Below are 15899 nucleotides of genomic sequence, written 5' to 3'. Positions count from 1 at the left end.
TTCAAATACAAAAACAAAATTTAATAAAATACTCTGAAAGACACAAAGATAAAGGCACATTCCTCGTCCCATATGCTAGGACAAAAAATTTGTACAAATACTCCTTCTTCCCTAGTGCTATTAGAGCATGGAATGGGTTGCCTGAGCTAGCCAGGAAAACCAGTGACTTGGCAGAATTTAAGTCATTGGTTAATATGCATGACTAAATGCATGACGCGTAGGACGTAATCATCTTCTTTTTTGAAGTAACGTCTGTATTATATAAGATAAGATAAGAAATGAGAAAGTGGACAGACCCAAGTAAACCTGGAAGAGGTTAGTCATCAGTGAAGCTAAGGGTACTGGAATGACAGGGAACAGATGAAGTAAGCTACTCAGAACCAAGTTCAGTGGAGACATGTGACTGCAGCCCTTTGCTTCCCTGGGGATAAAGTAGCACCATGTACTGTGTTATTGAGGACAGTCTTGTCCAAAATGTTCTACTCATATACAGTATGAAGACAGTTTTGTCTATTAAAATGATTAGCATATTTATCACAGTTTGTTCCAACCATTCCATAAGTTCACAGCATTGAGTTGCTGCTCATTAGCCTGCTAATTATTGCAATTATAGTCCACAAGTAAATGAAATGCTTTTTACTAGCTGGTTAATAACAGGATGTGATCCTCTTCAACTCTGAAGGCACATCCACAACATTTAAACATTTATAAACAAAGAACAAACATAAACAATATAGAAAAAACTTTGACAAATTTTTGTGAAGGGAGTGAACTTTCTTTTTCTCAAACACAGAACAAGACAAATGTTTCAACAGTACTAACACTAAAGCTGTCGTGGACTATGTACATGTGTTTTATTAATCCATAAACCTCATGTTATCACTGTCAATTTTCCATTTGTTGTCATGAGCTGATAATATAAATGTTTGCGCAAAGACTTTGCTCTCTGGTACTTTCTTTTCCGATTCTTTGAACTTGACTTTTCCAAAGACTGTTACAATGATTGAGTTGATCCCTTTACTTACTGTGTCTGAAAGTAACAAATTTGAATTAAAGAGAGAAATTATTAAGATGATTAGACTGACTTTCATACCCTTTTATTATCGTGGGAGGCGTGGTCGAGAGGCTAAGTATGCTTGAACTTGGCTTGGCTACTTAATGATGGATGCTCGAGTTTCGACACCTGACTCGAGCAGAGTTGTGTTTACTGAGCGCCTAAAGGCAGCATGGAAAACCTTCTCCCAGATACCCCCTCCCTCCACAGGTCCACAAATGAAATTGGACCATTGCATTCTATGCATACTATAAAGCGAGAAAGTAGCGCTATATAAAACCTATAATTATTATTATTACTTTTATCCATGAACTTTAATAATCTATCCAAATATGTTTAGATGAGCGGTTGTTTATGTATTTCATGTTAAACAACTTATTGATACAATTACTATAAACTATCATTTGTTTGATGGCCTGGAAGCCATATTCTAAGGGTCATTCTAAGGTCACCACAAATGACTCCCTTCAAGACATCAAAATAGTCCTGCTCTTGTTTATTGGTTTTCCAATTGTCCTGAATCTTACAAGACAAATTAAAAGGAATGAAGTATGAAATCTTAAACTTTATAGAATTAATTAATTTAATAATTATAGTAATTACTTCTTTGATGAGAAATGACTACATAATATCTTATAGCATGGGTTTGTTACTAACAGAGGAATAGCTCTTGATAGGAGGTCCAATCTCATTGGCGACCAAAAATGGAAAATGCTTAAATTATTAATATTAATTATTATTAATATTACATACATGCAGGGCTTTTTTGTGATGGTGCGCACCAGTACAGCATACCGGCACCTTTTTGAAAAAATTATTACTTTTCATGTATTTTATGTATATTATTAATTTTTAGTAGTTAAAAGTTAAGCAATCAAGGCACCTAATCACTGAGTACTGGCACCTATTTTTTTTTACAAAAAAAAGCACTGCATATATGTATATATAAAAACTTTCACACAAAGGCATACTTATTCATAAAAAGTCATTGTGTCTCAAGATATTGTGATAAAGGCTATACCGTAGAATTTGGCTAACACATTTATTTATAAACAATATGACCATAGATAATACAGTGGCTCTCATCTTATCCTGCTAGAGGAGACACAGTCATTCCATAAAGGCAATAGTACAATCCTAAAAAAAATAACAAAACAAAGGTTTCAATTCTATGGAACAAAAAGTGATATAACAACAACACAATAAATTTAAAATGTCACATGGTACCTGCTAAAATCGGCTGGGTGTCCATGCCTTCGACAGTGTATTCTGACTGTGGAAGTTTGTCAAAAAATTTCATTATTTCATCAGCACCAGAAACGTAATGGCCATTCCACACTAAAGTTGCCTTCTCCTGATACATTTTAATGATAGCCTGGTGGATATGAGAAAGCACATATTAGTTAATATATCTGTGATCTTTGGTAGATAATCTTAGAGCTTATCAATAGGCAGATAGGAGACATAAAGCATCTTTAAGATATGCCAAAGCAAGAGTTAGTTTTTATATAATATAAAGCTTTAACTCTCTGGTTAGTTGTGTTGAAGAGATCAGCTGTAGAGGCGATGATTTTAAAATGTCTCTGTGGGTCTACCTTGGGTCTACTGTGTACATAACATCTGTTGAGAAGAATATAGCTACTTGATTGTTCCCCTTTCCCCTTTCAGACCATGCAGTCTATAAAGTAAAAAAAGTAAAGTTTCCTTTTCAGACATTGCAATCTATGGGGCAGATAATGTCAAGGTCATTTGTTTCTATGGTCATTTGTTTCCATAACCAACAGATAACTAGCAGTGTGTCATGTGGCTAGTACAACCACCAACCGCCTTTACTTTTCCCCATTTCTGGCCAGATATCCATTAGAGCTGGGTTAACTCAGAGGTGCTGAACTATTTTTAAAAATTCCAAATTTCACCAGGATTCTGTCACCACCTCAAAGTTGGTGCCATAGAGTAGAAACCCTAATTCTGTATTGTGTATGTTAATTCCATATTGTGAATCTTATTCACAACCTATGTTGCACTAAGGTGAACACTTTTGACCTTAGGTGAACCAGGGAGTTAAAGGCAGTCAGTCCACATAGAGATCTTGTAGCAAGCACTTGTATTGAGTCATTTAAGATATAAGCAGTAGAGTTAGATGTTTAAAGTAGTTGGTTATAGAATAAGTACTAAGTTGTGATATTCGTATATTACTGTTGGATTAATACTGACCATTCCTGGGTCGAATTGTATGGTGTATTCACTATGTGGTGTTATATTAAACTTATTGTGTCTGCTACACCCAGCGTCATTTCATTATTCAGTGATTTGTAGCAAGAACCCAATGTCACCACCACGCCTACATTGATAACCACAGCCACATTCAATACTATATAAAATAACACAGTGACATTTAATGGTGTCAGAAGTGTCCAAAGTGCAAGTCATTTATTGTCAGAAAGTGACATTTAATGGTGTCAGAAGTGCCAGCAAACATTTATAGTGTCAGAAGTGTCAGCAAACAGCATTTATAGTGTCAGAAGTGTCAGCAAACGATATTTTATGATGTCAGAAGTCAGAACTGCTAACTTAAGGGATTTATGAGCACCAGAGGAACAAGTCAAGAATTTTTTCCTATTGCTGTCAGAAGTATTTTAATACTACAGTTACTTACAGTAACATTTATACGGATATTTTTGAAGTTGGCAAGGGAACTATTTAGTTAACACATGAAAAGTAACTCTAAAAAATATTTGTTTACACATGACGCCACTCAACGAGCAAGAAAGCTAAAACCTGATTATTATAAACTCTACTATTTTTCTCATTTGGTCGTTCAGCGACACATTCAACATTATAGAGATGACCTAGATCTACATTTATTGAGACTTACTTGTAACATTTTCTACATGATTTGTACATATTGTACTATTGGTGTTAAAAAAAAAAAAAAACCAGACTTCTAACATTTCTATAGTGTCAAAGATTTTTTTATAAATAGATATTGTGAATAAAAACTTGTATTAATTTTTCACATTGTGACATAGGAGATTGTCATTGAAATTTTCGTCACACTTTGCACATATTATTATGAAAAAGACTTGTAAATATTGAACACATTTGAATATTGATGTATATATTACAACTACATGTAAAGAATTATTTGGGATGTTAAGTATTTGACTCAGAGAATTATTTGAATTGCCTTACAAGAATATGATGAATTAGAGAATTTTGCCCTTGTATGAATTTTTTTTTTTGATTCAGCAAATATTTTGTGTAACACTGTCATATTATATATTTTATTGCAAGTTTGTAGTTCTATTTGAACTCTGCAATTGTACATTTCATAGACCCCAAGAATTCCAATTGATCCTACTTATGATAATTATGTTGTCAAGCTGAAAAAAATTTCTTCAAAATTTTTTTCAAAAGGGGGGTGATAGGTAATGTCACCACCTCAAAGTTGGTGCCATAGAGTAGAAACCCTAATTCTGTATTGTGTATGTTAATTCCATATTGTGAATCTTATTCACAACCTATGTTGCACTAAGGTGAACACTTTTGACCTTAGGTGAACCAGGGAGTTAAAGGCAGTCAGTCCACATAGAGATCTTGTAGCAAGCACTTGTATTGAGTCATTTAAGATATAAGCAGTAGAGTTAGATGTTTAAAGTAGTTGGTTATAGAATAAGTACTAAGTTGTGATATTCGTATATTACTGTTGGATTAATACTGACCATTCCTGGGTCGAATTGTATGGTGTATTCACTATGTGGTGTTATATTAAACTTATTGTGTCTGCTACACCCAGCGTCATTTCATTATTCAGTGATTTGTAACAAGAACCCAATGTCACCACCACGCCTACATTGATAACCACAGCCACATTCATAACATATAAAATAACACGGTGACAGATTCCAACCCAGGACCTTCTGGTACAGAAGCCAAGTGCGCTTTGCCGTTCAGCCACCCCACCTCTATTGATTGCTGAGCTGGATCATAAATTATTTAATTTTGGTTGCATGGTCATATGGAATGTGCTTTGTGAAAGTCCTAATGAAGGTCTGAGTTTGAATCCTGCCCACCCTAACCCGTTGCCTTCCTGCAGGAGGTTTCAACTAGGATGTACTAATGGCCCAAGTTCAAACAGATTTTTTGACAAGATTTTGCAGGTAAATATTTATTGCCTCAATGAAAAAAGATTCTCAAAAAGCATTTATTTTAACCACAACCAAACTCAAAAAAAAAAAGATGTGATTGGCTAATAGCCTAAAGCAGGGGTGGGCAAATTACGGCCCGCTGGCCACATGCGGCCCGCCGAGTGTTTTATGCGGCCCGCCGACACATATAGAAATCAGGTGTGCCCACGGTATATACATATAAAAATGCAAATATTAAAAATAATATCTATATAAATTATTGAAACTGTCTCATTATAAAGTTTTAAGTAAAAGAAGATTATGCTTATTGGCTATACATCAATACACTCAATTCAAGACACAATCTCTGAGTGTTGGGTAGGCTTGGAACAAGATGGCAAGAGTAACAACTGATAGAACTCGATCTTCGACTGAGAAAAATATTTTTTTTAAAATATCCAAACCATAAACTCTAAACAGGAAAGTTTACACAAAGCTGCATAAAATTTCATAATTATATTAATTAAACATACATAGTAATCAAATTTATTAGAGCTAGTAATGTTCACCACGGGTAATTCCGATATATGAACAAAATAATCCAATGTAAAGCTAGCTTAGCATTAGCACGGGCAAGGCAAATGAGAAGAATATAAAATCTCAAGGAAGAAATTGTTATATTACTTGAAAGACATTGACTGTGACTTTGATACCAATATTTCTATTGAAGAGTGAAAGACATATAACTTTTATAACTGCTATTGCAATTGGTTGTTTATATATGAAATATAAATGCATGTTTACTCTTTTCAAACAAGGCTTTCCCATTTCTACAGGCAAGCAAAAGAAAATAGTTTTTGTCATTTTCCTTTGCTGAAAGGTGAAACTATTTTTAGTGAAATAATTAAAAGTACAACACTTATTAAGATTCCTTAATTGTGCAATTTATAAAAGCAAATTTTAAGACATCAAGAACCAGCTCACCATTTATCGCAGAAGCTGATTCAGCTCCAGAGGACATAACTCCAAGCAAAGAGAAGTTCCAGTCAGTACTACCACGAAAGTCTTATGGGTGCCAGAAGCTGTATTTTCAAAATTAAAAAAACATCTGCTGCTGTTCACACTATTTGGGTACACATACATCAGTTCTTCTTCTTCGTTCTCATTTTACATGTTGGAGGTTTCAGATCAGTAATTCTATATCTGAGATGAACCGCGCAGTGGTTTCCAGATCAGGCAGTTCTCCGAATAGTCTTTGGAGAGTCTTGTTCGGGTCTCTTGATTTAGTATGCACCATTAAAGGACATGGCCAGCATTCTCTGGTGATGCTACATAAGGGCAGGTTTCCCTCATCCCGACATTTAACTTCCGGAACATATATTATTGTCTCATTCAATGAGCAAACATTTTTTTGTGGAAACTAAACAAGTATAATCACTGGTCAATGTTGACTGGCTAATTTGACAGCAGTCACAGGGGTAACAACTAGTAAGATAGTTTCACAGTTCCAGAACATTATGCATGAGTGTAAAAAGTAAAATACTGCACATTAAGTAAAAATATATATTTGTGGGGATATTGTAATATATATAAAGACAACAGTAATTTTAAAAAATCGTAAAATTGGTTTCAAAAACTGCTAACTCTTGTAATTTTTCAACGCGGAGTGTGAAAAAAAGAAAGAAACGTGACTATAATACAGTGTAAATAAAAGACATTCTACACAGTTAGCGAGCGTATCTTTTTAAGATATATACATATATGCGGCCCGTCATTCCCAAATTTTTTGTAAATGCGGCCCTCTATACAAAAAGGTTGCCCACCCCTGGCCTAAAGCATTTATAATATTAAATCAAATATGTACACTGACCTGTCTTCTCTTGTCAAAAGTTTCAAAGTAAAGTTTAGAGAATTCACCAGCTGCAATTGTTGCCTGAAAGCTTTTTGCCTTGATATCCTAAAATAAACAAAGATTTTAATAACTTATACCTCAGTGAAGGCAGGAATTTTGGACACCACTAAGTTCACCCCAATCAAATGGGAACCTGACATTAGTTGGGAAAGATTATCTAGATTCTAGGTCTATTACTTAGTAACTAACTAAGTAGATCTCTAGTACATTTGAATGGCTATCAAAGATATTGTCATTCAGTACTGGTACATTTAATCTATAAATAGATCTAATCATTTTATATATTTTAATTAATAAATAAATAAATATAAAAAAATCATATATAGATATATAAACTAGAATCTAGTTTTATTCATTATATTATTAAATATAAAAATCTAGAGCTAAGTCTATAAATTAGTATATTATAACGATAAGTCAGTTCTTTAAATAAGGAGGCATAAAGAGTCATGAAAACAAATATATGGAAAAACTCCAGACCTTCAGAATTGTTTGTCTATGCTGGATATTGGAAATTAGGTGGCCTGAAAAGTATATATCTAGGGACAGTGTCAAATTTTGAGAAAGAACCAAGCAAAATCCCATCCAGTGGATATTAAAAAAACAAAAGTGGAGCTGGATAGGACACAGCCTGTGAAAACCAAGTACCAATGTTGCTAGGAATCCACAAGGAAGGAAAGAGGGAAGTGGGCAGGCCCAACCAAACCTGGAAGAAGTAGGTTATCGGCAAAGGCAGCTGAGGATATTCATATTAAATATTGGAATGACGTGGAAGCAGATGAAGAAAGCTGCTCAGAACCAAGTTTGGTGGAGAGGTATATAGTTGCAGCCCGCTGCTCCACAGGAATAAGTAAGAGCCTACCCTTAACTCGTCTTAAGAAGTCAGTCTATTTAATTAAATAATTAGATCTAGATTATTATTATAATTATAATGATTATAGATCTATAATATAAGTAATTATTAAATAGGCCCTAAGCTATGTATTGACCACACTAGACAACTACTGAACTAGATCTAGATCTAGGAATAGACTACTGACTAATCACTACTGACTACCTCAGCAAGCATTTTTTTAAATTGCAATTATTGGGTTGTAACGTCCTTCGGTCAAATAAGTTGATATAAGCAGCACATTTAAATAATCAAAAAGGATTTTATTCAGGTTCAATCTTCACTGTGTTGAGCTGCAACACTGCACAGTGTAAGTGTTGTCAGTTGAGTTGCTGGCAATGCCTGCTGGTTCAGACTAGAGTGTCACTAGAGTCACTAGACTCTAGACACTCTAAGACACTAGTCAACTCTGGTTGGTAACTCGGCCTGCGAATCGGTGAGCAATCGACTCACGATTGAACAGTGGACTCTAAATCTAAACGGATTCAATGATAAGTCTAGATCTACAATACAAGAATATAATCTAGACCTATAGATCTAGACTAGATCTAGATAATAGATTAGATTCTAAAATCTATACTAAAAAATTCAGGTAAATTTGGAGTAGACGCCGGTGCGTGAATGTAAACATTGATCTCTTCTGTTTGAAAAATAATAAAGTCCTTTATTTAGCACTGAACTATATTTCATTCAGATTAAGATTTTAAATATCTTCCTATCTTATAATTTACAGACGTTTCTTTTAAAAGAAAAATAATAAAAAATACATCATACGAGTATTCATATGTTAATCTAGTCGTGCATTTTAATTAGAAATATAAACTTTTCGACGCTATTGGTGTTTCCAGCTGATTCAAGCAAATCTTTTAATTCCTTGTTCAAATAAATTTATAATTTGTTTTGGGTGTAATTTGCTTTGTTTTATGTTTCGGATGTAATTTGTTTAGTTTTATGTTTCGGATGTAATTTGTTTTGTTTTATGTTACTGGTGTAATTTGTTTTGATTTTTGTTTCGTGTGTAGTTTGTCTTGTTTTATGTTTTGGATGTTATTTGTTTTGTTTTATGTTTCGGGTGTAATTTTTTTACTTTATGTTTCGGGTGTAATTTGTTATGTTTATGTTTTGATTATTCCTTCAAAATTGAAGACTATTACACCCTAGCTGAGCCCTAACCACCAACAGGACGGTGGATGAAAGCAGCGGACAAGGTTTCAGCCCGGGACCACCAAGACAGCAGTCCAGAGCGCATACCATACCACAACCAGACAGCCATAAGTTATGTTTAATCTCTCAATACATCCGGCTATCCTTTCGATTATCGCGTTTAGATCTAAAAAGAAAATGTATAAAAAGGTTTTATGATATTTTGTAACTTGTCAAATGTAGCTACATCGGTTACTTTGTGTCATCTGAAATAAAATATGTAAAATACCTCTATTTAACTTGTAACTTCGCGGAAAGAAAAAAAAACCCGGGAGGAAACTTCTGTATGGGTGACGTGATTCTAAAAAAAGGCTCTAAAGATTTTTCTTGAAATTTAAAAGTTTCTGTATATCTTTGGGTAAATGGGGAGGGGTAAAAATGTTCCTTGTTTAAACAAAATCTAACATTCATTTGTTATTAAGAGCAAAATAATCTCTCTATAAGATGTATAACAAATGTATACCCTCGCATTCCAGCTCCAGCTCGTCCATATTATATATATATATATATATATATATAGTAGTTGATGACTACCCCCTCTTCTATTTAGAGTGCTTGACGTTCTTACTCTGTACCACTGCATATGTGACTGCAGAGGCCTGCTATAATAGAGGCCGTAATGTTAGGCTTCAAACTGGACACGCTGTTGTAGCTGGAGTCCTAGTGAGCTTCTGTTTCTTTTTGTTTTCTAACGCGTCCATGATCTAGACATAAATTACACATTACTGTTTTTTTTTTATATCTAGTGACTTCTTTGCCTCAGCACAAGGACACTTAAACTTGACCCACTACCCATCAAACACAAGGACACTTAAACTTGACCCACTACCCATCAAACACAAGGACACTTAAACTTGACCCACTACCCATCAAACACAAGGACACTTAAACTTGACCCACTACCCATCAAACACAAAATGGAGTATCATTTGCAAATACTGTCCCGACATTTAAAACAAACACAAATTATTTTTTTTTTAATTAAAAAAAAAAGTTTGTATTAAGTGTCATTGTATCAGTTAGTTTGGATCAGTCGTGTAATTAAATAGATCTAGACCAACTAATCTGTGCGATTAGAAATATTTGTACCATTTTTTTTTTTTTTTTTTTTTGTTTAGCGCTATTTTATGCTTTTAGCTTTCTCAATGTGCTATGATCCTATCACTTGTCTGAACAATTTGGGAAACGGGGGGAGAAGGGGTATCTCTGTGGCAATGTTATCGTGATCGCTTTTTTAAACTGCATTTATAAATATTAAAAATATAAGTTACATTTTAAAGACCTGAATTTGAGATCAGGGGTTCAAGTCTCCTCAAACCAACACACTAAACACTGTGCCAGTGAATCTCTTATGAAAATAGAAGGTTGTATAGTTAACTAATGTTAGCTTCAAACTTTAAAGCGGCGACCTACAAAGTGTAAAGAGGATAATTCAACTTATACCACCTGAGATGAACTCCAATTGGTGACAAGGCAGGGAGACCTAGGTCTCCCGTAGTGCCCTGGTAACTTATACCACCAGATCATTCGAGTACAATATCTTATTCTTGTTCATTACCAAACAAAATAATTAATTACCAATTAATTAATCGGTTACATTTTTTTTATTGATTCTTGTTTTGTCAGATAAGAGAAATAACTGTGCACAATTTCATCTTGATCTCAGATTGGTTGTGGGAGAAATAACGTGTACGAACTTTTTACCAGACAGACAGACAGAGTGAGTTGATATAGCTTTGTAAAAAAAAAAAATGATGTACCGTTCCACAAATAAGAAAAAAAAAATTGATGTAAAAAGAAAAAAAAAAAAGGAAGGGGAATCTGGATTTCTCATGCATGTCAATGTCGCATTGGTCACAGGTTGATTTCCACTCTTTTTTCATTTCTGCTTTCTGGATTTCGGACTCGGCCCTAGAATCCACAATTTTCACGACCCAGATCACACTAGAAATGGGTCCGTTCATTGAACCGAATGTAATGCTCTAAATATTGAATCGTCCACAGGCAACCTTTACGCCCTCATCGCCCTGTCTCATATATTATGGAGTTGGGGGGTTTGGGGGGTCTTAAGGTTTCTTATATGCTACCCACTTAGGTTAGGCCAATATTAGAATATGCAGCCTTTGTTGGGGACGCCGGTAACTCCAGAAAACATACAGTAATTTGAACAGGCGCAAAAAAAGAGCCGTGAGATTTATATCAAACGAAAACTCACATTTGATAAGTTTGACACAGAGGCGTAGCTAGCCACGTGCGGGTGGTGCGGGCCGCACGGGGCATCAGGCTGTGAGGGACATCAAACTTTACAGTATTTATTAAGTTCCGATTCCCTTTGGCTTTTCGGTTTCATAGATAATATACTGTAGAACTTACGACATTGGAGATTGACTTGAAGACTTTTCAGATGATGTTCGAATACTGATATTTTTGTTAGCAAGAAAGCACGTAAGATTTATTTGTAATATCTTTTTTGTCTAGTTGCTTTTTTTTTGCGTGCTAGCAATACTCTAACAATGAATACTTGTTATTTTGGGAAAAAAAGCAAGTTCTTCGCAGTTTTATTTCGATTTTTTTATTGAGGGCATCATGTGGAATTACCGCACCGGGCATCATATACCCTAGCTACGCCACTGGTGTAACAACATTAGTAAAATCACCAAATTTAGAGACGCTTCCTGGTAGAAGACTAAAAAATAAAGTGTCAATCTATAGTATATTTACCAAATACCACTAACTTACACATTGATCAAGAGAACTCTTGAACTGTCGTACAAATCCGCATGAAATTTCGTACACAGGTCCCTTTTACAGCCTAGATGCTCGCTATAAGAACCAGTATTGACATATTAGCAACCTGGAGACCGTTATTCGCGAAAAACCGTAAGATTTCTATAAAAAAATTTACATCTAGTTTCGGTATTTCCACAAAACGCCCCCCCCCCCCCCCCCGTCTACATATAAAGCATTTAAAAAAAAAAAGAAAATTCAGTATTTTTAAGCATTTTTTCTTTTCCCCTAATTTTACTTATTTTTAAAATGCCATAAGTCCTTTCCCTTTCCTTTTAGACATGGTCTAAAGAGAAAAAAGCAAATCCTAAATGCATTAAAAGATATGTCTAGATTAATTTTCTTATGATTAAAGGATGTATATGAGAAGTTTAAAACTTACAATAGATTCTATTTGTGTGGCATAGACCATTTTTTCCCTTTTCAACTTCTTGTGTGACTAAAAAGGCCAATCCTTGATACACAGCTGCGGTCGCAGGTTGGGGCATATGTAATCATCAGGCGCTGTTGCATTTTCACCCTTCTTTCTTTTGCTGTTGTGTATGGTATCTTCCACGTTTTCCCAGATGTTAGTGCCGATTTTGAAGAGTTTCATGTCGCGTTAGCATACCGAAACAGTGGGGGGACCAGCGGCTCTTCTGCCTTCTATTAGATTGCCATACAGAATGCCTTGTGGAAGTCGACCTACTGGCATTCTACGAACGTGGCCAAGCCAACCAATGCGTCTGCTGCTGATAGCAGAGCGGATGTCCTGGCACCTTGCTCTTCGTAGAACTTCCTCATTGGTAATTTTATCGTGCCACCTTATTTTAAAGATCCGTCTTAGGCATCGGAGGTGGAAGATGCTACTTACAGATTCAAAATCTAAAAAGTGTGTAGAATCAATCAGAAGATCCCTTTAGACCTAACTAAATACTAAAATGTAGCCCTAATAGCAGTCAAAGGATAAATCTAGATATATTGTTATTTCGCTACATTTAAAATGTTATAGATATTTCTTTTTATTTAGAGAACACAATACCAAAATGTATATATAGATTTGGGAGCGGGAATGTAGCATTCAATTGAGGCCTTCGGAAATATTTGTTTTTATCCTCTAGGACAGAAACGTGCTGAAAAGTCTATAAATCGGAGGATGCTTTAAAAAGTTAAACGTTGTCACTGTAACAAGAAAAACATTAAAAACGAGCCGACCCACGGTGTAGCATACGTCGCTTTTTAGTGACGGGTGAGCACTTCCTAAAAGACACAGTTGTGCAAATGGGGTGGGTGGTTGGGCGACGTAGAGAATTATACATACAGAGAAGATTACTTGTTCTCCCCACCTCCTATTTTTTTTTTCCTGAGCCGAGCTGTCTGTCGCCACGAAAGTTACGTGGGGTAACTCTAGTCTGACTTGCAGAAATAAAAGAGTTATTTTTCCAGGACTTTTTCATCGAGGGTTAGAGAGTCGGCGTGCGTGCGTGTTGTCCCGCATGGTTGTGCGACGTAGAGAATTATATATACAGATACTTAAAAAAAACCCTTATAGGCTACGAAGTGTAATTATATCAATTAGTTTGGATCAGTCATGTAGTTAAATATGTAATAGATCTAGACCAACAACAATAAATCTGTGCGATAAATATTTTTACCAATTGTTTTTGTTTAGCGCTATTTCATGCTTTTGGCTTTCTAATTACGCTATGATCCTATCACTTATCTGGACCAGTTGGGAAAATGGAGGGGGGGGGGGGAAAGAAAGGGCTATCTGGGAGGATTTTATCGTAGGCCTAATTGGTTTTTAAAAGCTCGTGGTACACGCATCCTCAGGCCGACGTGCTAGCCGCTCTGCTAGTGAGGTATTTATAACTAGATAAGAGTGTATAGTTTATGATTGTTTCAACTTAGAGGGGACCTATAAAGGGGACTAATTCAGCTTATACCACCACTTCAGTCCAGTACAAAGATATCAAACAAAATAACCAACTACCATTAGTTCATTAACTAATTAGTTTTTTTTTTTTTAATTTATATTTTTGTATACATAAGACACTGACATAAATTTACAGTTTACACAACAATTCAAGTTAAAATTGTTGAATTAATTTTTATTGAAAATTTCTATTTCATGTTTGCTGCGAACTATACTGTGTTGATCAACACGTATATATGTATACAAAAATAATTGTTTTTAAATAGTTTAAAATGTATATGAATATTGTCGCAAATTAATTCTAGCAGTCAAACAAGACGGTGCACAAAATGTTTATGTGAACTGCACCTATTTATATACTCTGAGTGGTAAAGGGCTTGGCTTAAGAACCGTAGGTCCCGGGTTCGAATCCTGGTGAAGACTCTCAGTCCAGCCAGCTCTAGTGGGTACCTGACATTAGTTTGGGATAAGTAAAGGCGGTTGTTCGTTGTGCTGGCCACACGACACCCTCGGTAACCTATGCGTAACCATATATCAAACAAGTCTTTTGTAAATTATGGTTCAGCGTCTTATGTATAACTAGGGGTACACACCGGCTATGCCCGTTGATTTTTCCCCACTTTATCATGGTCAAAACATCCTTTTCTTTTCTATTTTGAATTTTAATAAACTGGTCAATCGTTAACTATGAGCAATTTCGGATCTTCGCTCTTTGTAATGAACAAGAAAAACTGATCTTGTTTTGACCACTCGCTAACGCTCCTATATCTGAAACTATGACTTTATAATTGATGAACTCCAGCGTGTATATTATAATGAACAGTTTAAATCAGCGGTTCTCAACCTTTTGTTGAGTCTGCCGCGACCCCCCCCCCCCCCCCCCCCGCATACACACACAGCAATAGAAGAGTAGACAAAAACAATCAATTTTTTCAATAATCTTTGGCGACCCCTGGCAAATCGTCAATCGACCCCCAAGGGGGTCGCGATCCACAGGTTGAGAGCCCCTGGTGTAAATGATCATGAACTTTATACAACTTCTCAATAACCTCGAATGCTCAACATTAAGTCCATAGTCTGGACGTGGATGCGTTAACCTGTTTGTCTTGTGCGTTATTGTAGGTGAAAGTATATACTGAATAAACCACATTAAAACAAAAAAGGTTCTTGTTCAAATACATTTGATTTGGTTTATGTGCAGAATAAAATAGCAAGACATGAACTAAGAGCCAGAACAAGATCGACTGGAAACGTCCCCCAGGGACAAAGGGGTGAGTCAAGTTGGCAAGGCGTTGTAAATCACGTGATCTTTCACGTTTTTTTTTTCGTTTTCTGCTGTTGCTATGGTTACATTATATATCAGTTCGTTTCCTCATTACCTTACATTCAATCTCACTTGCTACTCTGAACTGGTTTGTAAATTATAAAACACCTTATAACAGTAGGGAATTATCGGTAATTAAATATAGACGTGAGTCCTATTCTGGAGGCGCGGTGGCTGAGCGGTAAAGCGTTATCTTCCGAACCCGGGGTCCCGTGTTCGAATCCTGGTGAAGACTGGGATTTTTAATTTCGTGATCTTCGGGCGCCTCTGAGTCCACCCAGCTCTAATGGGTACCTGACGTTAGTTGGGGAAAAGTAAAGGCGGTTGGTCGTTGTGCTGGCCACATGACACCCTCTTTAACTGCATCCCACAGAAACAGATGACCAAGTCATTGAATTGCGATAGACTTCTTATACCCGTACTGCTTAGTGGCTGGATTTAAGTAAACTCTGGGGCAGGATTTTAGTGTAGGTACCTATACTTGTTTTTTTTTTTTTTCTAAAGCTTTAAATCCACTTATTAATAATGATACTCATATCTAAAAGCATGTCTTAGTTGAGGAAAAAGATAAATAGTACTTGTAAATGTATTCTCGTTTCCTTCTGTTAAAAATGAAATAAGTTACAAATTAGTTACACAAATGTATTATTGTATATTTTTGAGTTTGTGGAGTGTAATGCCCTGG

General features: G+C 35.5%; 1 protein-coding gene across 1 annotated transcript; it reads right to left on the bottom strand.

Annotated features, from left to right (window-relative positions):
- Positions 1 to 837: 837 nt before the first annotated feature.
- Positions 838 to 8622, bottom strand: LOC106075809 (NTF2-related export protein 2). The gene is made up of 4 exons (XM_013236698.2): positions 8151 to 8622; positions 7052 to 7138; positions 2282 to 2429; positions 838 to 1030 (listed from the first exon to the last, which is right to left on the bottom strand). Exons 1-4 carry the CDS (start codon positions 8160 to 8162, stop codon positions 858 to 860), a joined length of 420 nt encoding a protein of 139 aa, XP_013092152.1. The 5' UTR covers positions 8163 to 8622; the 3' UTR covers positions 838 to 857.
- Between the last annotated feature and the right edge of the window lie 7277 nt (positions 8623 to 15899).

The sequence above is a fragment of the Biomphalaria glabrata genome, chromosome 8, assembly GCF_947242115.1.
Source record: "Biomphalaria glabrata chromosome 8, xgBioGlab47.1, whole genome shotgun sequence".
Lineage (NCBI taxonomy): Eukaryota > Metazoa > Mollusca > Gastropoda > Planorbidae > Biomphalaria > Biomphalaria glabrata.
This window is presented reverse-complemented; position numbering and strand designations above follow the sequence as displayed.

Coding starts and splice junctions, on each gene's coding strand:
- LOC106075809 (XM_013236698.2), bottom strand. Junction 2,430..7,051: donor CTTTTGACAAGAGAAGACAG/GTCAGTGTACAT, acceptor CATATCCACCAG/GCTATCATTAAAATGTATCA. Junction 1,031..2,281: donor CACCCAGCCGATTTTAGCAG/GTACCATGTGAC, acceptor TGTTACTTTCAG/ACACAGTAAGTAAAGGGATC.